Source organism: Dipodomys merriami, unplaced genomic scaffold (assembly GCF_024711535.1).
Source record: "Dipodomys merriami isolate MVZ:Mamm:240054 unplaced genomic scaffold, mDipMer1.0.p SCAF_703, whole genome shotgun sequence".
Classification (NCBI taxonomy): Eukaryota; Metazoa; Chordata; class Mammalia; order Rodentia; family Heteromyidae; genus Dipodomys; species Dipodomys merriami.
The window spans coordinates 359857-386588 of record NW_027206295.1 but is presented as its reverse complement, the minus strand read 5'-3'; the positions used below and the strand labels follow the sequence as shown (position 1 = coordinate 386588).

Below are 26732 nucleotides of genomic sequence, written 5' to 3'. Positions count from 1 at the left end.
TGCATGCATGCATGTGTGTGCGTGCTGCTCCTGGGGTTTGAACTCAGGGTTTGGGCGCTGTCTGAGTTGTTCCTCTCAAAGCACTCTAACACTTGAGCCACCGCACCATTTCTGGCCTTTTCCAAGTAGTGTATGGAGATAAGCGTCCCATGGACTTTCCAGCCCAGACTGGCTTCCAACTGTGATCCTCAAATCTCAGCCTTTTGGGTAGCTAGAATAACAGGCATGAGCTACCAGTGCCCAGCTTGTTGCCGTCTTTTTGAAAGTTGATTATTATTAATGATCCCAGGGAAGCTTTATCGAAGAACCCTCATTCTGAGCTATTCTACCTCTAGATGTGTCCTTTGAATGTAGTCAGCTACTGGACTGTTTGCTGTCTGAAGTGGTTATGCCAGTTATTCAAAGTGCTGGTGGACAGTTGGCACGCTTCCCTGGCAGAAGAGGCTCTCTGCTCATATGCCAGGCTGTAATTTGTAATGTGTCTTGGAACCCAGTTACCTGCAGAAAGAGAATGTGTGCTAGCACAGGACCCAATGTGTCTTTAGGAACGTGTCTCAGGAGGGAGGGTGATGGTTGTGGTAAACTGAGGAAAATAACTGGGAGGACTTAGTGGGTTTTCATCTGTCCCTTGCAGATTAGTCATGGACTGCTGGTCAGTTGGCCTTTCACAGCGCCCAGGAGTCATTGTCTAAGTTTACCTCCCTTGGAGGTGGCAGGATTAATTTGGGGGGGAGGGGGCTAAGCATCTTACCTCAGGAACCAGATTTCTGTTTCTGTGTACCTGGTTTTGGTGTCAGATCTGGCACTGATAGGAACTCACTGGACATCTAATAATGGTATTAACCTATAATAATGAATGAGATTGGACCTCATTTTTTACACAGCAGAGTCGTGGTGGAGAGGGTGGTAAGAGGATAGGATTGGATTCTGATCTCCCTTATGTACCTGGTCAGAGTGTGTGATGTTTGGTGGTGGAGTAAGGTGAGAAGCAGTCACCAGGAGCATCTTTGGAAGCCACTTGGCACATGTGTCCTCTGGTGGGAGCCAGCTGTAGTCCGGCAGGAAGGCAGCTCTGCTGGTAGTGATGGCTCTGAATCAGGGGGAATAGAAGACAGGCTCCAGTTGACTGCTGTGTTGTCTCTAAGCTTTGTTCGAATTCCCAACCCAAGAGATGGAAGTGGCCCTGCAAGTCCCTAAGAATGTCTCTTCTACCTATTTGTATTTATCCTTAGAAAGGGAGCAGAGGCTAGTGAATGTGGCTTGGAACGTGTCTCCTGGTGTAAACACCTTTGAGAACTTGATCAGACGTGTATGCCAGTGGGTGGGAGTCTGAGGAGCTAGTGCTGTGGGTCTCCTCTCCATGTGCTCTCACCAGCATCGTTTCTGTATTTACCCAGGTATCCGTCAGCTCCAGCTGATACTGTTGAAAGTAGCCTTGATCCTAGGTATCGAAATCCATGTCAATGTGGAATTCCAAGGACTTGTACAGCCTCCTGAGGACCAAGAGAATGAACGTAAGTTGGATAGAGCAAATGAAGATGGCTCAGAAGGCACTGAGTGGGGGCAAACAGACGCAACCAAGGGAGAAAAGCAGAAGCACTTGCAGGTATTTACAGAACTAGTGAAGGGGCTTCATCCGTGCAGCTTATGCCTTTGAGGACTTTGGACTTCGTGAGGAGGCCTTTGAGCAGTAGTGGACAGTAAAGACATTTATGATATAGAAAACCAAGAGGTGGAGAAAGTGCCTTGGTGAACTCATCAAAGCTGTTTTCCGTCTAGGCAACTGTCCTCCATTCTTGTTTTGTTTTGTTTTTTGGGTCTGGTTGTGGAGCCTGAACTCTGGGCCTGGGCGCTGTGCCTCAGCGCTTCAGCTCAAGGCTAGAGCTCTACCACTTGAGCCACAGTGCCACTTCCAGCTTTTTTTTTTCTGATTCTGTAGTGCTGAGGAATTGAACCCAGGGCCTCATGCTTGCAAGGCAAGCGCTCTACCACTGAGCCACCTTCCCAGCCCCTCCATTCTTGTTTTTTTTTTTTTTTTTTTTTTTTGGTCTGGTCATGGGGCCTGAACTCTGGGCCTGGGCGCTGTCCCTCAGCTCTTCAGCTCAAGGCTAGCGCTCTACCACTTGAGCCACAGCGCCACTTCCGGCTTTTTTTCTTTTTGCTTATGTGGTGCTGAGGAATCGAACCCAGGGCCTCTGGCATGCAAGGCATGCGCTCTACCACTGAGCCACCTTCCCAGCCCTCCATTCTTGTTTTGATTTGGGATTTTGTGCAATATCCTTGCCTAGATATCTAGAACTGTTTTGGAAGTGCAAATTTGGTCAAGATAATGATCTGTACTTTGCCTTTTGTCCACAGGGATAGGTTGGCGGGCACTGGTACACCCCAAAACTCATCCTGTATCAGAATATGAGTTTGAAGTGATCATTGGTGGGGATGGCCGGAGGAACACCTTGGAAGGTACTGGCTTTGTTCCTTTGGTGGCTCATAGAAGAGTAGAGGCCAGTCCTGTCCCCAGAAGTGTCAACCCTTAAGAATTTGCACATTTGTTGATTTTAATCGAGTAATACTTCATCCTTCCTCTGGCATCTTCTGAGGGAACTTCTCGAGTACCAGGAGATGAGCTATACTTTGAGAGGTTGGAACTGCAGGATTTAACCAACATTAATAAACCAGCTCCCTCCTCTTTTTAAATGGGTTCCCCAGTACTAGGTGATATTTTGGTCAGGTAGATTTCAAATAGTTCGTTAATGATTCAGGAGACATTCATTTCATTCCTAAACTGATAAAATTCTTTGGTAGGTGAACGAGCTTATCTACTCTAAAATTGTTCTATTGATTCTCATCCCCACATTCCTTAATCTCTTCTTCAACATCCCCCGCTTCATTTGAAGATCATCTTTCTACAGCCAACTGTTGCTACCTCTGAAAAGTTCTCTTCCTACAGGATTTCGTCGGAAAGAATTCCGTGGCAAACTGGCCATTGCCATTACAGCAAATTTCATTAACCGGAATACAACTGCAGAAGCCAAAGTGGAGGAGATCAGTGGTGTGGCTTTTATATTCAACCAGAAATTTTTTCAAGAACTGAGAGAAGCCACAGGTTGGTGCCTCCACAGGAGTAAGGACAGGAAAACCCGGCACGGGCCTTCCTGAGGGCGGCTGAGTGGGCTCTTGATGTCTCTGGGTCTGACTTCAGCCTGTGATATGGCAGCGACTCTGCTGTTGCCTTCTGCTCTCTCATCACCTCCTCCTTTGCTCTTTGTGTTCTGGTCCCACATGCTCTTACGTTCTCAGTCACCCACCTGTGACTGGCCTGCTCTAGGCTTTGTTTATATTGATTTATTGGTTTAAAAAAAATTGCTTTTCTGCCTTCTACCACCTCCTCTACAGCCTTTGCCCCTGTACCTGGGGTGAAGCCATGGTGCTGGATAGAGCAAGCCTCCAGGTAGCAGTACTCTGGTTTTACTGAGAATCTGACATTAGTTTTTAAGGATGTAACCATCTGCCAGGTGCACTGGCTTAGGTCTATACAGTAATGCCAGCTACTTGGAAGTGGAGATAATGAGGTCATAATTTTGGTCCAGGTGAAAACTTTGAAAACCTATCTCAAGAAAAAAGCTATACGTGGTAGTTTAATCCGAGCTGTGTAGGAACCAGAGGTAGGAGGATTGTGATCTGAGGCTGGCCTGGGCAAAAAGCACAAGTCCCTGCTTGGAAAACAATGAAGGCAAAAAGATGGGGTGAGGGGAGGGTGGGATGTGACTGGAGAAGTAGAATGCTTACCTAGTAAGCACACTGCCCCCTCCCCCCGCAAAAAGAATGTGTGCTTGCTCAAAAGCAAAGCACATGCTAGATAGAGATGTGCTTGTTGTTTGGTAGATTTGAATAGATTAACTTCATTTATTTGTTTGTTTGCTTGCTCTTTGGTCTGAGACTGGGATTCAAATTTAGCATTTGACTCTTTTGCTCAGAGCACTACCAACTAAGCCTTGCCTCCAACCCCTAGCTTAGTATTTTGATACAACTAAGTATCAGTCTTCTAGAACTTGCTTTCTTTCCATTATAATTATTTATTTATTTTTGCCAGTCATGGGGCTTGAACTAAGGGCCTGAGCACTGTCTCTGAGCTTCTTTTGCTAAAGGCTAGCACTCTACTATTTGAACCACAGAGCCACTTCCAGCCTTTTCTGTGTATGTGGTATGAGGAATCGAACCCAGGGATTCACGCATGCTAGGCAAGCACTCTACCACTGAGCCACATTCTCAATCCTACATTTGTTTTTGATTAACTGAATTAAACAGTAGTTTACTCAGCTTTCAAGCATCTGTTCTGTACTTGAGTCTAGGAGACCAGGCACCAGTGGCTCACGCCTGTCAGCTACTCAAGAGGCTGAGGTCTGAGGATCGTGGTTTGAAGCCAGCCCTGGCAGATACCTCTGAGAGACTTTTCAACCAGCAAAAAGCTGGAGAAGTGTTGCTTAAATGGTAGAGTGCCAGTCTTGAGCAAAAAAGCTAAAGAGTTCAAGTCAGAGTACTAGCATGGGCATGCATGTGTGTGTGCGCACATATGCACACACTCATACATAGGAGTTTAGGGGATTCCTCCTTGGTCACTGTCAAAGAGACTTAACCCATTAACTCATCCATATCATCTTGTAAAGGTTGAATTCTTTTTCTTGTGTTTTTGTTTGGTTTTCTTATTCCATACTGGGGTTTGAGCTCGAGACTTCTTCTGCTTCCTAGATTAGTGTTCCACCCATAAGCCACATCTCCAGTCTGGTTTTTTTTCCCCATTCTTATAAACATTTTTTTTTCTCATTGTTTTTAGAGTTATCAGGTGCTAAGTCAGTTATAGAGTAGGACCAAGGGAAACAAAGCCCTCCTCATGAACTGAACACATAGGAAATGAGAATCCAGGCCTGGACATCTTTCCTGCCTGGAGTTTTCCAGTCCTGCCTCCTAGATCAAAGCACAATCTTTCTGTCTGCCATAATGCTCTAAGTTCAGAAACTCTTACAGTACTTTTTTTTGTCACAGGTATTGATTTGGAGAACATCGTCTACTATAAAGATGATACGCACTATTTCGTTATGACAGCCAAAAAGCAGAGTTTACTGGACAAAGGGGTGATACTGCATGTGAGCAAGAGATTTCTTTCAAACCACTTTCTGTTGAACTGCTTAATATGATCACCAAGAGAAAGAGTTTTATGATCTGATGGAGGTTTTTTCCCCTCAAGAGAAAGAAAATGAGTGCTGAACACATCTCCTGGAAACCCCTGTGGCTTATAATTTTAAGTCTTTATTAGGATTGAAACTATAACTAGAAGTAGAGTGTAGAGTATTATGAACTCATGTGCCCATCACCTGGCTTTAACAGTTACTACCATGAATGAAACTACAGTCTACTCGTTTTTCCTACTGTTGGAGTGTTTGAGAGTGTTTTTCAGATGTCTTGCCATACATCATGTCCAGCTTGATTTTAGGTGACTTGCTGGTGGTTGTAGTTAGTTACATATGACTAGTTAATGATTGGACCAATAAGCAAGGCTTGGTGTTTATGACAGCCTTATGACAACTCTAAGTTAACTGGTGATATGGTTATTAAAGATCTAGGCAATACTGATCGGGTTAGGGCATGTTTAGGCCTCCTCTTGATTGAACAAGTGCCCACTATTGATCTTCAGCCAGGTTCAGCCTCCCTTTTACCTTTGTAACTAATTTGTATGTGGTACCTGAGTTGATGATGTGAAATTTGAGACTTAGGGAGAGCTGTTGAAGTCTTACTTAATCTCCTGGTAGTAATGTTAGCATTACTGTTCCGATGTAATGAGACAGGTGGAAGCAGAGAAGTCTCAGATAGGCCAATCCGGGCCTGTAGTTCCCACCAGGCTTGCGGCCTTATCTCAGGGAGGGAGCCCTTTGTCTCTGCAAGATGATAATGCTTCAGGTCCCTCTGGTATGAGTCATGCTATTGCCTTATCTGAGTAGAGTGGGGAGTGAGCTGATGAGCACGTGCTTGCAGTACAGAGTGTGCTTTCCACCCATGAACCTTGTGTCTGTTTCTCAGCATAGTGGTTCTGTATGTGTTCAGGGAGCAACAGAACAAAGCAGCTTGTACAGCCCATTCTGCCCAAAACAAAGGCCAGATGTGTTTGGCTAGATGCTTTATATAGTGGGTTTGTTCATTATCTGGGGCTGTTTTATTGCTTTCAGTAAAACAGTTTGGATGCCTGATGACTTAAGACTTAAATGTGCCATCTGGGCAGAGTTGTGGTTATCAGTAAAACTTAGATAAAAGCAATATAAAACACCAAGATTTGACTTTCCTTTTTTTTGTAGAGATCAGGGAGTATGCCTTCTAGCGTGCTGCTAGATATTAAACCCATTATGGCCACTTAATGTTGAACAAACACTACTTCTGGGACCAACTTGAGTGTTTGTATTTTAGCTTTTGACATCTTGTCGTTGTAGCTGGAAATACCATCAGAGGCACTTGGAAACTGTAGGCTCCCCTCTAGGAGAATAAAATTTTGACTCAGTGTAAGAACTTCCAGAAACAGAGAAGGAGTTTTTTGATCCCTATGTGGAAAGTCCATTTTTAGACAGCCTTGTTTTTCTTTATTGGTGCTTTCTAGACTCGCAGAATCTTACGTATGGTTTGATAGCATCTGATCCATGTTCAGTATAACGGCTGGAATGATGCTGCTCTCGCCTGCACATTTCTTTGCACTGAAGGTTTTGGGTTCTCTCTTTGGGTGTAATAAGCTATGCAAGTCAAAGTGTTTTACTTCATCCTAGTTACTAAAAAGCCACCCAGAAGATAATATAAACCATAAGTGCTCTTCCAGTTTACAGAGTACTGTCACATAAGCTACTAGATATTTACTAGATACTCTGTTATTAGATATTCTGAACAGCTCAGGTGGATTGGCCAGGAATTCAGGAATAGTGATTGCTCTTTAATGAGTAGAAAGGCTAAAACTGTTTGTAGGCAGAAAAACCCATTTACTCTTGGAAACAGGCTCCTATGAATCTTTTCTTTTTAATAATATGTAAAAGATTTGGCTTACAGCTAGGTGCTGGTAGCTCACTCCTGTAACCCTAGCTACTCAGGAAGCTGAGATCTAAGGATCACAGTTCAAAGCCAGCTTGGGTGAGAAAATCCATGAGACTTTTATCTCCAATTAACCACCAGAAAACCAGAAGTAGAGCTGTGACTCAAAGTGGTAAAGCACTACCCTTGAGCACAAAATGGTTCAGGTATAGTACCCAGGCCCTGAGTTCAAGCCCTATGACCAAAAAAAAAAAAAAAAAAAAAGATTTGACTTGTGGCTGTGAAAACACACGAGTGCGAAGAACAACTGTGAAATGAGGTAAACCTAACATGTGTTGCAGGGTCCTGGCTGGCTTAGCGTAGACTTTTCTTTCTTGCGTCTTTGTTATTCCTGGACAGGACTATACTGACACAGAGCTTCTGCTCTCCCGGGAAAATGTGGACCAGGAGGCCCTGCTGAACTACGCCCGGGAGGCGGCGGACTTCTCCACGCAGCATCAGCTGCCCTCTCTGGATTTCGCCATCAATCACTATGGGCAGCCCGATGTGGCTATGTTTGACTTCACGTGTATGTATGCCTCTGAGAACGCTGCCTTGGTACGGGAGCATAATGGACACCAGTTATTAGTGGCTCTGGTTGGGGACAGCCTCCTGGAGGTGAGTGCTAAGATCACTAAGGTGCGCTCTTAATCACATGGGCTGTAGTAAAGAGGCAGTCATGATGCAATCAAGTCTAGGTACCCATGCTGTGGAGGGATTGTGTTAGCAATGTTGGCAGATTCCCTGTAAGACACAGACAGAGGGGTTAGGCCTCTAGGACCAAAGCTAGTTAAGTATAAGTGGAAATTCTGCAGGTTTTTGTTTTTGTTTTTGTTTTTTTTTTTTTGGTCAGCCATGGGGCTTGAACTTAGGGCTTGGACATTGTTGCTGAGCACTGTCTCTGAGCCAATTTGTGCTCAAGGGTAGTGCTCTACTACTTTGAGCCACAGGGCCACTTCCAGTTTCCTTAGCGGTTTATTGGAGATCAGAGTCTCACAGACTTTCCTGCCTGGGCTGGCTTTGAACCTCGATCCTCAGATCTCAGCCTCCTGAGTAGCTAGGATTATAGGCATGAGTCACCAGCTCTCGGCACTGATGGCCAAATACTTCTGTCAGTAGCAAACTCTTTATTTGTTCCTTAGTTAACTTCCCTCTTAAAAGATTAGTTATGTTTTTAACATATTTATAATGTACTATTGTGATTTTTTTTTTGTGCCTTTGGTATGTTTCTCCCCCCAGTATAACCCCTGATTTCACTGTATTTGATTCCAGTGCCCTGCACCTTGTATATACACTTTTCTAATTTGGGGAGGGGAAGGGAAAAAACAAAATGCTTAAATAGGATTACAGGTTGACCCATTGTAACAATGAGATGTACAAGACACTACGTTGAAAACGAGCTGTACAACTTCGGCAGGGGGAGGTAATTGGGGAGGTGGGGAAGGAAGGGATGGTAGGGGAAAAACAAAGGAGGAGGCAACAATGCTCAATAGGAAATGGACTCATTACCTTACTTATGTAACTGTAACCCCTCTACAGCATTTTTACAATAAGAAAGTATTAAAAAAAAAAGATGAGTTAACTCCTTATTTAATATTTCTTTCATAGCCTTTCTGGCCAATGGGAACAGGAATAGCCCGGGGCTTTCTTGCTGCTATGGACTCTGCCTGGATGGTACGAAGTTGGTCTCTAGGAAGCAGCCCGTTGGAAGTCCTGGCAGAGAGGTAACAGGAAGAAACCTTGGTCTCCTCCATGGGAAAACTGGGGAAGAAGGAGTGGCTTACGTCTAGGCCAGGTGCAGGCTCTTCCTTCTATATTTCTTCAGTAAAGATACTTCTAGCCGGGCGCTGGTGGCTCACGCCTGTAATCCTAGCTACTCAGGAGGCTGAGATCTGAGGATCGCGGTTCAAAGCCAGCCCGGGCAGGAGAGACCGTGAGACTCCTATCTCCAATAAAACCACCTGAAAACCGGAAGTGGCGCTGTAGCTCAAGTGGTAGAGCGCTCGCCTTGAGCTGAAGAGCTAAGGGACAACGCCCAGGCCCAGAGTTCAAGTCCCACGACCGACCAAAAAAAAAAAAAAAAAGATACTTCTATATTTAAGTAAAAGAAAGGCAATATAATGTTTCATACAATCATAGACACCTCAAGGCAGTCTTAACTAATTGCTCCCCCCGAACCCCACCCCATGGTCCTAGGGCTTAACTCTGGGCCTGGGTGCTGTCTATGAGTTCCTTTTGCTCAAAGCTAGCACTCTACCACTTGAGCCACAGTGCTACTTCCAGCCTTTTCTGTGATTAATTGGAGATAAAAGTCTCACGCATGAGCCACCGGTGCCCAATTCTAACTGCTCTTTTCTTTTCTTTTTTTTTTTGGGGGGGGGGGTCCGGTCGTGGGGCCTGAACTCTGGGCCTGGGCGCTGTCCCTCAGCTCTTCAGCTCAAGGCTAGTGCTCTACCACTTGAGCCACAGCGCCACTTCCGGCTTTTTTTCTTTTTGCTTATGTGGTGCTGAGGAATCGAACCCAGGGCCTCGAGCATGCAAGGCAAGCGCTCTACCACTGAGCCACCTTCCCAGCCCTAACTGCTCTTTTCTTATCCCCTTTTCAAATTGAATTGGTGTCTGTATCATTGTGTACCACTGAACAGTGCTAATCCCTTTCTGATGAGCACATAAATAACTGTAGAGAGATAGCATATTAGATCTTGTTCTGTATGTTTTGTTTTGAGAGAACATCTCACAATTAGGCAACAAAATCAAGATCCTCCAGTGTCAGCCTCCTAGAGTGGATTACAGGATTACAGATGCACACTACACCACCACAGCTGGTAGATCCTCTTTTCTTTAATCCAGGAAGACTTATGCTAATGATACCAGTGTGGTAATGGGCATATGTTAAAGTAAGAAATCAAAAGTGACTTTCTCACAATAAGCCGCCAAACTGCTCATAAATGTTTCAAAAACCCCTGAATAAAAGCAGATTTTTGCCAGAGGCCAGTGGCCTCAGACCTGTAATCCTAGCTACTCAGGAGGCTGAGATCTGAGGATCACGGTTCAAAGACAACCTGGGCAGAAAAGTCCCGAGAGACTCTTATCTCCAATAAACCACTCAAAAACTGGAAGCAGCACAGTGGCTCATGTGGTAGAGTGCTACCTTTGAATACAAAGAGGCTCAGGGACAGTGCCCAGGTCCTGAGTTCAAGCCCCACCACTGACAAAATAAAAGCAGATTTTTAGAAATCATCAGCTTTAGCTTGTAATCCTAGCTACTAAGGAGCCTGAAATCTGAGGCTCACAGTTTGAAGTTAGCTGGGACAGGAAAATCTGTGAGACCTCCAATTAACCCCTAGAAAACCAGAAGTGGCTCTGTGACCCAAAGTGGTATAGCACTAGCCTTGAGCAAAAGAGCTCTGACTTCAAGTCCTATGACAGAAATGAAACAACAAATATCCTCAGATTTGCCTGCTAATGATTAAGAACTAATGCTTTAGCTGGGCACCAGTGACTCATGCTTGTAATCCTAGCTACTCAGGAGACTGAGATCTGTGGATCATGATTTAAAGCCATACCAGGCAAGAAAGTCTGTGAGGCTTGTATCTCCAATTAACCGTCAAAAAGCCAAAAGTGAAGCTGTGGCTCGAAGAGTAGAGCAGTAGCTTTGAACAAAAAAACTCAGGGCCAGTGCCCAGGCCTGAGTTGAAACCCTAGGACTTACACACACACGCGCACACACACCTTTACTAAAAATTTCACACACACACACACACACACACACACACACACACACACACACACACACACACACACACACACACCTTTACTAAAAATTTTCTGTATGAAATTGGTAGTTGATACTGTATTATCATGTTAATTCTGTTTCTTAAGGCTTTCTGGATAAATGTGGTGGCGTTCTTTTTCATCTGTTGATTCCATAATATTGTAGTTAAATACACTTGTAAACACAGACAGACACACACACACACACCAGCCTTTTAAATTAGAGCCAGGCATTTGCCACTGCTCACATCAGCATTGTCTTTACTCTTCTCTCTTGACTCTTTCCTAGCCAGCTGCCCACGGAGGCACTGAGCGGTGGGTCTGAGAGGGGAGGGCTGGTACAGTGTTGGCGGGTACTCACCAGGGATACAGATTTGCTGTATATATCAGATAATTTGGTAGATTGTCCTAACAGTTGTTACAAAGGAGAGCAAGCTCTCTCTGGTGCTTGTCATTACTGAATGTACTACTGTGTATTATTACAGGGAAAGCATTTACAGGCTGCTCCCTCAGACCACCCCTGAGAATGTGAGCAAAAACTTCAGCCAATACAGCATCGACCCTGTCACGAGGTACCCCAATATCAACATCAACTTCCTCAGGCCAAGCCAGGTAAGAGCCTTCTGGTCAGTTGCTCATGTCTTTGTCTATTCTTGGGCCTCCATTGTATTGAAGCATGTTTGATTTAACTATGTTTGGTATTAATACAACACATACTTTGAGTAATCCATGTTGAGGTGACTGAATTTGTGGAAGGTATTATTTTCCATCAACACATTAAATAGCTGAGGCATAGAGTTGTTGAAAGACTTGCAGAAGATCAGAAGTGACAGAAGCTGGCCATGGTAGTTCACACCTACAATACCAGCACTCCAGGCTGAAGAAGCAGGAAGATTGCAAGTTTGAGGCAAGCCTGGGCTACATAGTATCCTGAAAAGTAAATAAACAAACATCAGACACACACACAGACACACACACACAGAGACACACACAGACACACACACACAGTGGCAGTAACTGTGGACCCAGGACTTTATCCCATGCCTCCTAAATCAAACTGTTTTTGTTCAATAGCTAAGAAGTGTGACTTCCACCATTGGTAACTTGTGACTTGTACCATTCATTTCACTTTTTCTGAACCTCCATTTTTCATATGAGAAATCTCAAATAATCACTTTTTTAATTTGTAAGGGCAAGTGTATTGCCTAGTTCAAAGAACTTTAAAAGGTGAAGTACTCTGTACAAGTAGAAGTTAGTGCTAATTTTAGTCATTTTTTCCCCCTGTTCCTCAAAATCTCTGTAACTTCATTACTCTATTGAGAATGAATCTTGACAATTCCAAAAAGTAGAACAAAGTTTTAGGAAGAAGCCTATTAGATTTATTAGCCTAGATTCTGAAGTAAGTTATAATTCACCTTCTACCTGATGTTGACGCTTTTTAGGCCACGTGCTGTGCTCTGTGTGTGTCTGTGTCTGTGTGTCTCTGTGTCTGTGTGCACGCATGTGTGCATGCATGCATGTGTGTATACTTACACTGTGCTATAACAATCTGAGTAGACAGCCTTAGTTGTCCATGGAGACTGTTCAGAGGGACCTCGATAGCTAAGAGGCTTTAAGCAAGCTTAGAATCAGTAAGTCATTCCATATAACCTACTTCATTACATAAGGATTGTAAGGTCTTCATCATAATTTCTGTCTAAACCTTACCTTGGGGCTGGTGTAGATAGCTCAGTAGAATGCATGTTGAACATGTTCAGCGTCCTGGGTTCAACCCCTAGTACCAATGAAAATTAAAAATAAACTTTAACCAACCTGGGTTTTCAGCTTTCACTTTAGTCATTTCTCCTTTCAGCTGGGAATTTGTTACTTAGTTTGATTTTCCTTTTCAATTTTCTGCCAGGTACGCCATTTGTACGATACTGGAGAAACAAAAGATATTCATCTGGAAATGGAAAACCTAGTGAATTCCCGAACCACCCCGAAGTTGACTCGCAATGGTAAGTTCTGGTACTGTCCTTTGTAAAGGCAAGTGACCTGTCCAGATAAGTACACGCCTCTCAAGGCTGTGCACAGCACCAGCTAAGGCAGTGTCCACAGCCAGTGCCTCTGCCCTCCAAAGACTGTATCTGGGGACTGTTTTGGTTTGGCCATGATGGGTAGATTTGCTACTGGCACTTAGAAGATACAAGCCACGGAAGTCACTAAGTTGCCTGCAACGTAGAAGGCAGGTCCACAACAAAAAATTACCTTGATCTGTGGCATTATGAGGAAGTAGAGGTAAATCAGACCCAGAGGCAAGAGAAAGAACATGCATGGACAAGAAAGCTTGTGTTCACCCGTACACGTCTGCAGGAGACTTTGTACAACAGATGTCATGTTAGCCATGTCCTGTGACAGTACCATAGCACAACAGTAACGGTGTAGGCTATTTCCTAGCACCAGGAGTTCTATGTCTCAGACATTTCCACTGGGAAAGACTTCATAGCAATTTTATGATGAAGGATTATTACGTTCACAAGTTAGTGCAAAGCTAAATATTTTCAGCTGTCTTAGGGAAGAGACTAGACTTTCTTGGACCCAAAAGGGAGCTGAGATTCCCTCGAATAATCCACACCAGAGCTCTTCTGATGTGAGGTTGTTGGGGTCCAGTGAGCTGGAAAACATCGGAGTGTTGCATGTTTTTGCCTATTGGATGTCTCAGGATGTGATCATTCAAAATACAGGGTGCCAACCTGGGTCCAAGGATTGTTCTGGTCTCGGGTCCTTGGCCTGCCTTATCAGTGTCACTCCAGTTTCTTCACTTGGCAAATCGCTTGTTACTTTAGAAAGTGTAAGAGCAAGTCTTTGGTTACTTTCCATTTATGGTGCTAGAGATAGAGCGGAACCTTTTCTAATCTAATCTCCCCATGTTGCTGTGAAGGAAAAGGCTTCATCAGCCAGGTGCCAGCTGACTCTCCAGGGAGATCCTGGGCTACTGCCAGCGAGGGTGACAGCTCAGCAGGCACTGAGCTGTCTCCTATTCACTGTGTCAGTCCTCAGGAGTGCTTCAGTGGCAGGTCAGTGTCACCCAGCTGTGAGATATCTGACTGTCCCCTGGAGCATTGACCTTGGAGGCTGACATAGTGGTACCTAAATTATTCCTATCACGATACAAGTTATTTAACTTTATGCCTTCCTATTTTCTATTGAATCTGCTACTGACCATTTTGTCCCTACGCTCAGTAAATTTTCCAACTGGATAGGTTGTGGGTGACTACACTTCCAATAATAATTGTTTTCATTGCTTTAGAGTCTGTAGCTCGCTCAAGCAAACTTCTGGGTTGGTGCCAAAGGCAGACAGATGGTTATGCAGGCGTAAATGTGACAGATCTCACCATGTCCTGGAAAAGTGGCCTGGCCCTATGTGCGATTATCCACAGATACCGCCCTGATCTAATGTAAGTTGTGACCAAACTTGGTGTTTTATTTTATATCTGCTGAAATCTCAACGTTTCCTGCTACCAAGTATGTAAATTTTGTTCTTTTTCCTAGAATAAGATTTCTAGACGGCTGGGATTTCTATAGAGTTACTTTTAAAACTCCATGTGTCAAGAGTTAAATAGCTCAACCTAGGAATAGTTAGCTTTTTAAAAATTCACAGTATTTAGAAGGTCAAAACTGCTTTTAACACCCACCTGGACCTGTTAACTTCACACAGAGGAAAACTATTTATTGGCCCTGGATTGAACTCTTCATTTTGGCCAGCTGTCTCTGGAATGCTATTGGTCACAAGGGAAACCTGGCTAGAACACTTTGGCTAGCTTAAGACAAATATGTCATTACCAAAGAAACAGAGAACAATGAGTATTACTCAATTCATGATGGCTTGTTGGCGTTTTCTTTGTTAAAGACTGCTCTTTTACAAACAGATGTTGTCAAGCTCATGAAGTGTATATCATTTCACCCACTGGACCAGTAATACCTCTTTTTGTCCATGCTTCACTCATCTGTCTACAGAACCAATGCACAGGGGCATCTCCAAGTCCACTGACATTACCAGCACACTTAGATTCCCCCCATCTTACCATGTTACCATGGAACTCAGAGAGATTCAGAGGCAGAAGTAGAGCATGTTGAATTATTTTGGTTGACTATCTTTTTATTACTAGGTTCACTTAAGGACCCACTTGTTTGTTTGTTTTAATGGTTGATTAAGGAATTCTAAATCCCTATTTATTATGTGACAGTTATAAGCTAAGACCTAGTACATACATACAGCTTTGTAGAGTTTACATTAAAATGAGGAGTATGGAATGTTGGGTGAATACAGTTATAAGACTCAACATATATACATAAAAATTGAACTGGAAACAATGAGATTGGTAGAAGTAGGGATAGGTAGGATGTGTGGGAGGAGGAAATGGTAGAAGGGCTGACTCTAATCAAGATGCATTGTACACACAAATGGACACATTAACTTATAACACCCCCCCCTTGTACAACTATGGGAAAATAACTCTGTGTGTGTGTGTGTGTGTGTGTGTGTGTGTGTGTGTGTGTGTGTGTGTGTGTGTGTGTGTGTGTGTGTGTGTGTGTGTGTGTGTGTAAAGAGTATGAGTTAGGTGCCAGTGGCTCACACCTGTAATCCTAGCCACTCAGGAGGCTGATTTCTGAGGATGATGCTTCAGCCAGGTAGGAAAGTCCATGAGACTCTTATCTCTAGTTAAGCACCAAAAAGCCAGAAGTGGAGCTCTGGCTCAAATAGTAGAGTGCCAGCCTTGAGCATAAAAGCTCAGGGAGAGCACCTAGGCCTTGAGTTCAAGCCTCAGGACCAGAACACACAAAAAAAGTATGTGTAAGACCCTGGGTTTGATTCTAAACCCAACAAAACAAACAAAAGTAAAGAACTCTAGCTGGACATGGTGATTGGTGCACTTTTGCAGTCCCAGCACTTAGAAGGCTGAGGCCGGAGGATTGTGAGTTCAAAGCCAGTTTCCGCTATATAGTGATGCCCCCTCCAAAAACAAACAAGACAAACAACAAAAATGGAGTGGGCTAGGGGGTGTCACCTAGACGTCAAATGCTTGTCTAGCGTGTACCAGGTCCTGGGTTCAATCTCAGTAGCACAAAAGTTAAGGGAGGGATATTTCATGTGTACACGGATAACGTGTGTATCCCCCGTGCTCCTGTCACTTGTACATCTGGATATTACTGAAAGGTAAACACAACATTTTCATTCCCAGCAAAGAAAGAGATGGATCTGAAGAGCAGCTTGAGGTAAATTGTGACACAGGACAGAAATGTGCTTCAGGAGAGGAAGGAAGGGTGAGGGCAGGAGTAGTGAGGGGTGGGGGTGGATGCGGTGTGGAGGAGATGCCTTCCTTCCCATGAGATCACTGGGAAAGGCCTGCACAGAGCAGCGAGTGCCTTACACAATGAGCACCCATAGTTTACAGACAGACGTGATTATTGAAAAATGGAAAAGTGCCATGGGGTAAGTAAGGCTGCCAGGTGAATTTGAAATCACCCAAGGAGAAATGCTAGTTGCCATTACTCTGATTAGCAAGACGCTTAAAACCCAGGGAGAAGTATTTATTGATCTAAATACTAAGTAAAATTCAATACAATTACTAGTAGAAAAACTTGTGATGATGGTTTTGGATTTGCTCCTCAGGAGAACGCTGAACAGGATTCACCAGGGCTGATATGTCAGAATATTCGAGGCCACATGGAGCAGTTGATCCCAGTAGAATCCAGACTGGATTCGTGTCCCTTTTGAACATGAGTTCTATATTTATGTCTACAAAATAGAGACATCAAGTGTAGGAGAATACATATTAAAGATCATTCCTATCATAGGCTTACATTTTACTAAATAAAAAAGTATATTACTAGAAAAAGGACAGTAGCCTTTCCCATTTCTTCTGGTTTTCCTTTAGCAGGTAGATCCGGTCAGTTCTCCCTTAGATGCTATGTGTTTCTTTAGTAAGAGCAGGAAAAAGAGCTCTGAGGCTCCCAGCTCCTAGGGAGCAGAGACTGTGTGTTCTGATCTGAGGACAGTTAGCTCAGTTCTGGGTTCCTTGTCCTGTTTCTCAGAGATTTTGACTCTCTGGATGAGCAGAATGTGGAGAAGAATAACCAGCTGGCCTTTGACATTGCCGAGAAGGAGCTGGGCATCCCTCCCATCATGACCGGCAAGGACATGGCATCCGTGGGAGCCCCGGACAAGCTGTCCATGGTGATGTACCTGACGCAGTTCTACGAGATGTTCAAGGACTCGCTCTCCTGCGCTGGTAAGGGTCCTGGGGCGTGGGGTTGGAGTCCTAGGTTCCCGCCAAGCTGTTGAAGTCTTTTTTCCTCTTTCCTTCCGAGTGTGTGCTACATTAAAGCCACCGGGCAAGGTACCACCAGCTCAGCCTTAGTCTGTTTTAGACTATTGGCCACCAGCACAAGTCTCTGGAAACCTTGCTTCATTGATTTTTTTTTTTTCTTTCTCTGTCCATTCTCTTCAAAATCTCCTACTTAAGCCTATAACTATGCAAAAGTCATTCGTATCCAACCTTATTTGTTTATTTATTGGGGGTACTGGAGTTTTGAGTCCAAGGCCTTGTTGCTAGGCAGACACTATACCGCCTGAGGCATGCCACCTTCTTTTCACTTTTTTATTTTTCGGCAAGGTCTTACGCCACCCCACGCCCCCGCCTCTCCCCCAGGCTGACCATGGACTATGATCCTCTTACCTATTTCTCTCATATAGCTGGGATTACAGTCATGGCCACCAAGCCCTGCCTTTAACTGTTTCTCTTGTTTCTACCTCCTTTTCCCAGATTCCCTCTCAGACCCAATCCTGAGAAAGTGGTCTCTGTTCATGCCTAAGCTCGGAGACATGGTGTGACCCTAATTCTGTCTGCTCATCTCTCATGAACTTTGGTCGTTCCACACCAGGCAACATGTGTAATGATGTCCTTTTCATTGGTGCCCTGTCTCCTCAGACTCATTCTCTTTTCTGTAACCATTCCCTCTAGCTTTTCTCATGACGCCTGCCCCTAGGACTCCTCAGCCTGCTGCCTCTGTTAGCACCCAGCAGGGTGACACGTGTTCCTGTCACCACTGCTTGTACCTTGAATCACACACCTTTCTTCTTCTTCCCTTCTCTCCCTGTCTCTGTTCTGAAACTTCCCTCACCAAGGCAAGGCTGTGGCACTCTTCTATGACTGCCACAGGCAGATTCTAGCTTTTGAAAAGCAGAAGTTCAGGGTTTGATAACTAAACTGTATTGGTTGTATGTATAGATGGAAGAGAAGACTTAGCATCTAGACCCAAGCATGCATTTGTTTTGTGGCCTTTCCTATGGAGATACCTTTCCTTGAACTTCCTGCAAAGGAAAATGGTCTGTTAGAGTCTTAGAACATTGCTGCTTTCTGTTTACAGATCACTTGGATCTGAATGCTGAGGAGAAGGCAGTTCTAATAGCCAGCACCAAATCCCCCATCTCTTTCCTGAGCAAACTCGGACAGACCATCTCTCGGAAGCGCTCGCCCAAGGTACATACGTGCTGGAGACCTGTTACTGCCGAGTGAATAGCAAGTATGGTGATCAGAATGATGCAGTTTCTCTCCTCTCTCAATACAGGATAAAAAGGAAAAGGACTTAGAAGGGACTGGCAAGAGGAGAAAGACAAGTCAGTCAGAGGAGGTGAGATTTATCTGGGGTTTGCTATAGAATAATTATACTGAATTGGCTTTTTTAGCTTAAATTCTTAGTTCCCAAGTTGCTATTGATAGATCTTTATATATTCATCCTTTATGAGAATCTCTGTGGGCAGGTGCCTTTCTTGGTGGACTTTTGCCCTTGTTTAATGTTCTAGAGAGCCTCTGGGCCTTCTTGGCTCTTCGGAATCAGACATTTGGCTTCCCTGGGTTTTGAGGGCCAGCCTGGGTCTTCAGTGCCTCTGTAGTGAATGCCCCATGTCCCTGGGTCTTGCTTACCATCCAGAGAGTATTAATATTAATATTAATATTAATATTACTCTTGGAAGAGTAATATTAAGCTCAACGGAAAGCCCTCACTCAAATCCTGATCATACTCCTTTGAGGGAAAAGCATGTGGAAGGCCCCTGTAACAGAACCTGGTTCTTGGATGCTTGCCATTTGGCAGGAGGAAGCTCCCCGAAGCTGCAGAGGAGAAAGACCAACACTAGTGAGCACTCTGACGGACAGGAGGATGGACATTGCTGTTGGCAACCAGAACAAAGTGAAGTATATGGCAACCCAACTCCTGGCCAAATTCGAGGAGAATGCACCGTCTGCACAGTCCAGTAGCGTCAGGAGACAGGTAAGCTAATCACCAGGATGGCCAGATCAGACAAGAAGAAAAGCCTGCAGTGGGATGAGCTGGCCCATGACTTGGACTGGGTCTTATGGATTCACAACTGGGCCTGTGTTCCTCTTGTCTGACTTTAGCAAAAAGCATTTTCTAAACCCATATTACACAGTAAGGCTGTTTTCATCTCAGATCAAGTGGAGGGATCTGAGACAAAAGGCCAACAGAGAGATCTAAAAAGTGTGTGTGTACGTGTGTATGTATATACATACATACCTAAATTATGATAGAAGTATAAATTATAAAATAAGCCTAGTTATGGTGGTAAACACTTGTAATTCCAGCACTTGGGAGACTGAGACTGGATAGATCTCAAGTTCAAGAACAGCCTAAGGTACATAGAAAACGTATCTCCCAAAAAAAAAAAATGGGTGCCAGTGGTTCACACCTGGAATCCTAGCTACCCAGGAGGCTGAGATCTGAGGATTTGCAGTTTGAAGCCAGCCCAGGCAGGAACGTTAATGAGACTCTTACCTTAACCACCAAAAAGCTGGAAGTGGAGCTGTGCTCAAGTGGTGCCAGCCTTGAGTGAACAACACTGACAGTGCCCAGGCACTGAGTTCAGGCCCCAGGACCAGCAGAAAAATAAATGAATAAGTGAATAGATGCAAGCATATTAAGGAAAACCTGGAAATTAAGACAACTACAATTCTGCCAATATCTTGCTACGTTACTTTCTGGTTTTTTTTTTTTGTGCGCTTCTGGTATAAGTCTTAACATGTGCTCTTGTATTTCTGGTTTTCATTTAACCTCAACCATAGTCCCATGTTGTTCCAAACTCCCTACAGGCATCTTCTACAATGTGTGGGTACCATACTCCTGTTCATCTCTCTCTACTGTTGGATGCTTTAGTCGTTTCTCATCTTTCATTACAAGATAGGGAGGTGAACCATCTTACGATAAAGTTATTTTGTTATGTTGCATATTATTCTCCTATGGCACTGCTAAAATGAGAACATTTTTGAATACTACATTGTATTCCTGAAGTCAGGTGAGAGAGTTTAGACAGCATCTGATGTGAACTGTCTTGTTTCTCCCTTGCTTATGTAAAAGTCACTGAAGCTTCTTACAAGAAGAGGAGCTTGGGTTTGAGATTCACACAGATGAAAACGCCTTACAGAACTTCAGAGGGCTTGAGGCCCCTTCTCTATATCTTCTACATACTGATAGACCATCATTCGCTTAGACCAGACAGGCGCCACTAGCTTTGCTTCGAGTCAGACTTCAGTTAGTGTCTCACATCTGATCTTTGGTTATTAGCGTTTGAAGGTTGTAGATCACCGGAAAGGTGACTGTTCACTAAGGAAGCATTAGAGGTATCCTGGAGACTCCCTCTATAGCTTCCCCAGAGAGTTGCTTTCCTAATGCTGGGAGAGAAGTTTGGTGTTCTAAATCATAATTAGTAGTTTGGACCCACAGAGCACTGAGTTAAACCACTGCAACTTCGATTTCCTTTTTTGTACTTGTTTGGTTTGGGGGAGGCTATTTTCTTTCCTTATAGTGTGACTTTTTAGAATTAATTATACCCTATCGCTACCACACTCACAGATGTGTGTGTGTGCCTTTTTGTGTCTTCTCTTGCCTTAATGTATTTTATTTTGTTTTGTCTCCATGTCCTCTGTCCCACGCATTCATGGCCTGTGTGTCACAGCCGGCACAGGAGCGTGGGGTCAGCCAGCCGAGCTGCTGCCTGTCTGAGCAGGGTCGCCCTGCTCCTACCCCCCAGTGGAAACAGGTAAAGGAACTGACTGGGGACCAGGACAGGAGGCTGCTGCCGCTCAGCCTTCTCTCCCACCTCCTGCTGCTGCCCCAGCCCATGTCCAGGCCTGCACTTGAGAATCTTAATTAGCAAGGGCGGGAAAGCTCTGTGTCCAGTGCTTGTCTTGGGAAACCACGTAACAGACGATGTTGATTTGATTCTGTGATTTGATTAACGCCTTGGGATTTAAGAGGGCAGTTAGTTTGGTGATGAAGCTGACTGAAGTGGTGTGCTGTTTAAGTACTTTAGCCTTTGGGACTTTGCTAGTGTGACATCTGTCCCTGGTTGGCTTTTTGGTTGCATGTCTCCTGGTGATGAGGAAGGGAGGGTTCTGCATTGGCAAGGCCTGGGAAAACAGAGCCTTCCCATGAAACGGATAAATAATTATTTTATTTCAAACCTTGGAGATAAATGTTCATGAGGTTTTTTTTTTTTTTTTTCCCTTGGAGGTTTGTCCAGATTTAATTCTTTTGTGGGGGGGCTGAGGATATAGTTTAGTGGTACAGTGCTTAAGGCTTTAGGTTCCATCCTCAGCACAGCAAAGAAAGCAGAATATTTGGGCATGGTGGCACATGCCTGTAATCCTAGCGCTCTGGAGGATGAGGCAAGAGGATCTGGACCAGCTTGGGTTACATAGTAAGAAAGATTCTATCTCGACAGCTACAACAAACACAAAACCACTGGATCTCCTGGATCCAGTGTGGGAAAAGTACTGGCACCTGGTAATGGAAAATCTGTCAGAGAGTGAATGGGCCTTTACTGTGTTTTTCCCAGTGTTACTGTTCAGCAAGTTTCTGCTACAGTGGATGGAGCCTAGGCTCGCTTTCTTGTAGTTGGTGTCATTTAGAGAGGATAGGATGCTGAAAGGTCACATGAGCTGATCCTGGGTTCCAATAGCGTCTTCCACGGCTGGCCTTCACAAAGCCTCTTGTGCTGCGGAGTAGCTGGCCTGTTGCTGGGAGGTGTTTGGGAACGACAAGTGAGGACTTATTTAAACTGCATTCAGTCCTCTTGAACCTCTTAAATAATATGTCACATGGAAAGCGGGACCCGTGAGGTTCAGGTGGAATCTTAAAGTCATGTCTTGAAGTCAAACTTCCTCTTTCCCTGTACCTGGGAACATGGTGTGGAAATTGTTCATAAGGATTGAGGTCAAAAGTTGGGGCTTGGCTCAAGTAGCAGACTGCTTATCCAGCAAGCATGAGACCCTGAGTTCAAACCCCAGTATCTAAAAAAAAAAAAAAAAAAAAAAAAAAAAAGCACACTGGCTCACTGGCTAGCTCCTGTAATCCCAAGAAATAGAGATAGAGATCTGAAAGATTGTGTTCTAGCCAGCCCAGGCAAAAGTTAAGTCAGATCCCTCTCTCAGCACACAGAATGGGAACTGAGCAGCAAGGTCAGGAGTGATCTCTGCATGGGTGGGCAGATGGCTGCACTTGGCTTGTGCCTGGCAGCTTTGGCGGGCTTGCTGGAAATGTGGGCAGCACGTGTGGTTCAGGGAGGCTGCTGACCCAGGGCCTGTGCCCCAGCAGAGACTGATGCCCAGCCTGAAGAAGCATCAGGCACTCAAGTGTATGAGGCTGCGTGTGGCCTGAGTGGTGCGTGAGGTTCCATGGGGAGATGTTGTTTGTCCCAGCCTATTTTGGTTGTTGTCTGGGGAGTTTCTGGTTATAATCAATGAGGTAGAACACTTGGTACACTATATGGGCAGGAGTACAGAAATATTACAGTCAAACAGGGATTGAAGCGAGAAAGAGCTGACTGAGACCACAGCAATAAAAACTCTTGTCAGATACTCAAGTGCTTGGGGTTGCTTAGAGTGGGAACTATTGCTTCTGTGTGTGGGGAGAGGTAGCACTGGGAAGTGCTTACCCCACTGAGCTTTTGTCCCCATAGAATGTGTAATGTTTACATCCAGACTTTTCTTGGTGTTAACTCCCAGCCCTCTAAGCTCATCTGGTCCCAAGGGCACCGGAGACTGAGGACAGAGAGATTGGTGTCTGGGCCACTGTCTTCCTGGCCCGGCAGCTTGCCTCTCCTCTCCCCTCCAGAAAGGAGACTTGAGGAACCACACCTTGCTACGACTAACTGTGTGATTCTCTCAGAGTGGTTCCCACCAAGGCAGAGGGTGTGGCAGACCTCACAGCAATGCCTGAGTTGGCACAGGGGCCCGCCCGTTCCAACTTAGGTCATCCTGTGGAAGGAAAGAATGAATAACTACCCTGCTTCCCAGTGGCCTCTCTTCAGTGCCTTCCTGTGTAAACAGTATGACTCTTCCTTCCCTACCCTTTGCCTTTTGATCTCAGTAGTACATCACCAAGACAAACTGCATATAAGCAGCATGAAGTTTGGAAGCAGATTGTCATGTGAAGTGGGAACAAACAGGCAGGGGGTCTTTTTCCCTGGCTTCATGACTTCCACAACTTCTACCTGAACGCTGCCCCACACAGCCATTAGGCACAGGAAAAGAATTCCTATGTAATGTGTGTTGGTTTGTCAAATACCAGAGGCTTTCTGATGACAGACTCACTAGAAAGGGGAGAAAGGGGGTCAGCAGAACAGGAAAAGCCATGGACATACATATGTGCGATATTGAGATAACAAAACGCACTTCATTCTTGAGTCATTTGACATACTCATTAGAGGGGTTGGCCGCCCTTTCTTACAACCAAGCCCATTTCTGGGTCCCCAGCTTCCTTGATAAAGCCATACCCCCGGCATTTACAGAGCACTATCCCACAAGTCCTCACCAACTGCTTAGTACCTATGCCATCTGTGCCTAGCAAAAGGTACCACTCCAACCTGGAGGCCAGGAGACCATGATAAGCTACTCTGACCTCCCAGTGATGTGCTGCGGGTGGAGGGATGAGGACCAGGCCTCTTGAGATGCTTTGCAGCACCACATGACCACCGTTTCAACAACATTCTCTCTGTTTGTGTCTGTTGGTATAAAAGCGACGGGAAAAGGATTGTTCTCGGACCTGCCCCAAAAAAGTGATCACCCTCTCTCCTCCCTCTACTCCGCCTCCCTCTTGGGCACACGGTGGCCAACAGGTGATCCTCTGCATGCTCTGTGTCTGTCTGTCTGTCTGTCTGCCGCCTGCCTGAGTAGACACTGCTTTGGTGTCCCCTCCTTTCAAAGACAGCTGTTAAAGAGAAAGACGGTTTAAGGAAAACATTCATAGCAGAAGCAACTTTTATGGCTGCAGATAACCGCTTCCTGACAGCACTGCAGGATAGTTTTCTATATATCAGACTCGGGTGTTTCATCCATCATGGCTATACAGCCGTGCAGCCACAAACTAAAGTGAAAGCTGCAGTCTCCACAGATTGGAGGCACAGAAACTATGTGTGTAAGCCACATTCTTAAAGAACCACATTCTACACAGCCTTTTTTCCCCCTCCGCTTTGTATAGAACAGTATGGCTAAGGGGCATGTTTGGAAACTTTGGGCTGGATGCATTCTAGTCCTGCTTCTCCAGCCCCTTCTGCATCTCAGGCAAATAACCAGGAGCTGCCTCTGGAGCAGATGTGGCTTCTGAAGCACTTGAGCTGATATTTGTGCCAAGCACGCTTAAATAAAGTATGGTTGTAGAATGCCTATACTGACCTCATAAAATAAACTGCTCACTTTGCGGCAGGGTAGGTGGAAAGATGCTTTCTCAAATCAGTTGGCCTATTTAAAAGGTATCCACTAGTAATCTATCTGGTCTTAAAGGCCCACCTCCCATCCCTGGTTCTAGAAACTGAGCATGGAAGATGTAGTTACTGTGTAGTACTTTCTCCTCGAGTGGGAACTAAGCCTTGAGCATTTGCTGCAATGCGGATGGGAATCTTTAAGTTTCTCTCACGTATTATCTCTGACAGTATCATAGTGACTATACCAGGCAGGTGGTGTTACCGTTACCTCCGGTTTGTAGACAGAAGCGTAGGGGAGAGTGGCTGTACGTAAAAGGACCAGAATGAATCTGAGCCTTTGATTCTGGAGCTCATGCTCAGCCCACGCCACCTGTGACAGGTCGTGAGCAGCAAACTGTGTAGGAAGCGGGGGATCATCTTTTTCCCCATGTCCCAATGGTCTTCCTGTCCTGATGGCTATGTTCAGTGTTTCCTCAGCTCGGCAAAGCAGCCGGTACCTGTCTCACATAGATATTCTTCTCTGTCACCCGAGAGTACCTCCAGTCTTTGTCTGTTTCTCTCCATAATAAATGATGCCTTGGTCCTGTGCTGCTGTGTAGGGCCATTCCCTTCCCTGAAGTTTCCTCTGAGCTGCTGTATGGTTCTTTATTCCAGCCAGTTTCCAACTCCCCACCTTTCTTTCTGATGTCGTGCTATGGAGAGCTTCACCCTGCCAACCTGCCTTACCTTCTAAACCTTCCATTGAATGCCACAGTGTGAAAGACATTTTCGTTCCACCCTTTTTTACTAACCGTAGTTCATCTATGTGGCTGAGCTCATTAGTGGCCAGGTGGGCAGAGTGGCTGTGTCCCCCTGGTTGTGGGATTGATTAGATGGGATTATGGTTCGCTAGGTGGGGAGCAGTTATGGTGGAGGGGGTGGGGTGGGGGAGAAGTTGAAACAGACTGAGTTTCTGGCACTGAATCCCACACTGTCACTTAGTAGGTTTATATGGAGCATGTGGATGGAGCTTAAGTTTCAACTTTGTCGTCAACAGACTTACAGGGATCTTGATGCTGACAGCCGTGGCAAGCAGAGTTCCCACCATGAGAGGGTAAAAGAGCATGAACCTGTGGCATGGGCACGCTCTGCGGTGGGGCCCGGGGAAGGGGGCCCGGGGAGTTGTCCCCTCCCCCCCTGCTTTTTGCACATTTGTCACCTGGCCAGGGGCCAGAATTGCTAGCAGTGTCAACTCACGCAAACAGCTTTCACTGACAGCACTCGTCTGCCTAGCATTGGACTGGATGCTGATCTGAAGAGAGCCTGTTATCATACAGGCCCTTGATGATTCCCCACTTTTTGTCCCCCTTTCCTATTCCAATACTGTATTACCTCTAACCTAAAAATATGTGTTAGTGGTCAATCAGCATTGACTGTCGGGGAGAGCTCCTCAGGGAAGGGGCTAGGACAATAAGCAGGTGACATTTGACAGTTACGAAATTTGAAGTAGTGAGGAGTTTTGGAGCATGGAGAGGTTTGGGGAAAGAAGATGGTAAGATGGGGGTCATATAATGAAAATGTATAACTGGTCTTTTCTGAAAAACTAAGGGGAAGAATCACTGATTGCAGCAGGGCATCATGTAGTTGTTCAGTGGCAGACATGCCTAAGCCCTGCTTGTTTTAGGAAACTTTTCTGTTGTAGCTGGAGTGGAGGGTCCCTGGTTGACAGTAACATGTGAGCCCTCCCTATTGTTTTTACCGATGCCTTTGCTCTCTGAGGAATTCAGTAACTACCAAGCAGTACATCAGGTTATTTGGGGGTGTACTGGGAACATGATGCCCTGTGATCATAGTGTCAGCAGGCTGCCTTGTGCTGCCAGGGTGTGTGCTAGTTAGGGAGAGGAAGCGGGATCCAGGCAGAGTGGCCGGACCTTTCACCTCCTGGTGGCTCTGCTTTGCTCCCACAAGCTTCTTCTTCCTCTCTTCTTCATTGTGTTTCTCTCAAAAAGAGACAGAGCTGAGTACCAGTGCCTCACACCTGTCGTCCTAGCTGCCTAGGAAGCTGAGATCTGAGATCACAGTTCAAAGCAGGCCTGGACAGGAAAATCCAGGAGACTCTCAT

The 26732-nt window shown here is 45.1% G+C and overlaps 1 protein-coding gene across 1 annotated transcript in view; it reads left to right on the top strand.

The window, feature by feature from the left end:
• Positions 1–26732, top strand: part of LOC138817904 (F-actin-monooxygenase MICAL3) — a 158053-nt gene that overhangs the window by 53963 nt on the left and 77358 nt on the right. The window contains exons 4-16 of the mRNA XM_070008675.1: positions 1398–1514; positions 2359–2460; positions 2948–3103; positions 5041–5141; positions 7459–7716; positions 8707–8822; positions 11358–11484; positions 12773–12869; positions 14162–14309; positions 16948–17144; positions 18283–18395; positions 18484–18546; positions 19009–19185. Coding sequence (XP_069864776.1) covers positions 1398–1514; positions 2359–2460; positions 2948–3103; positions 5041–5141; positions 7459–7716; positions 8707–8822; positions 11358–11484; positions 12773–12869; positions 14162–14309; positions 16948–17144; positions 18283–18395; positions 18484–18546; positions 19009–19185 — 1772 coding nt within the window. The remainder of the gene's footprint in view (positions 1–1397; positions 1515–2358; positions 2461–2947; positions 3104–5040; positions 5142–7458; positions 7717–8706; positions 8823–11357; positions 11485–12772; positions 12870–14161; positions 14310–16947; positions 17145–18282; positions 18396–18483; positions 18547–19008; positions 19186–26732) is intronic.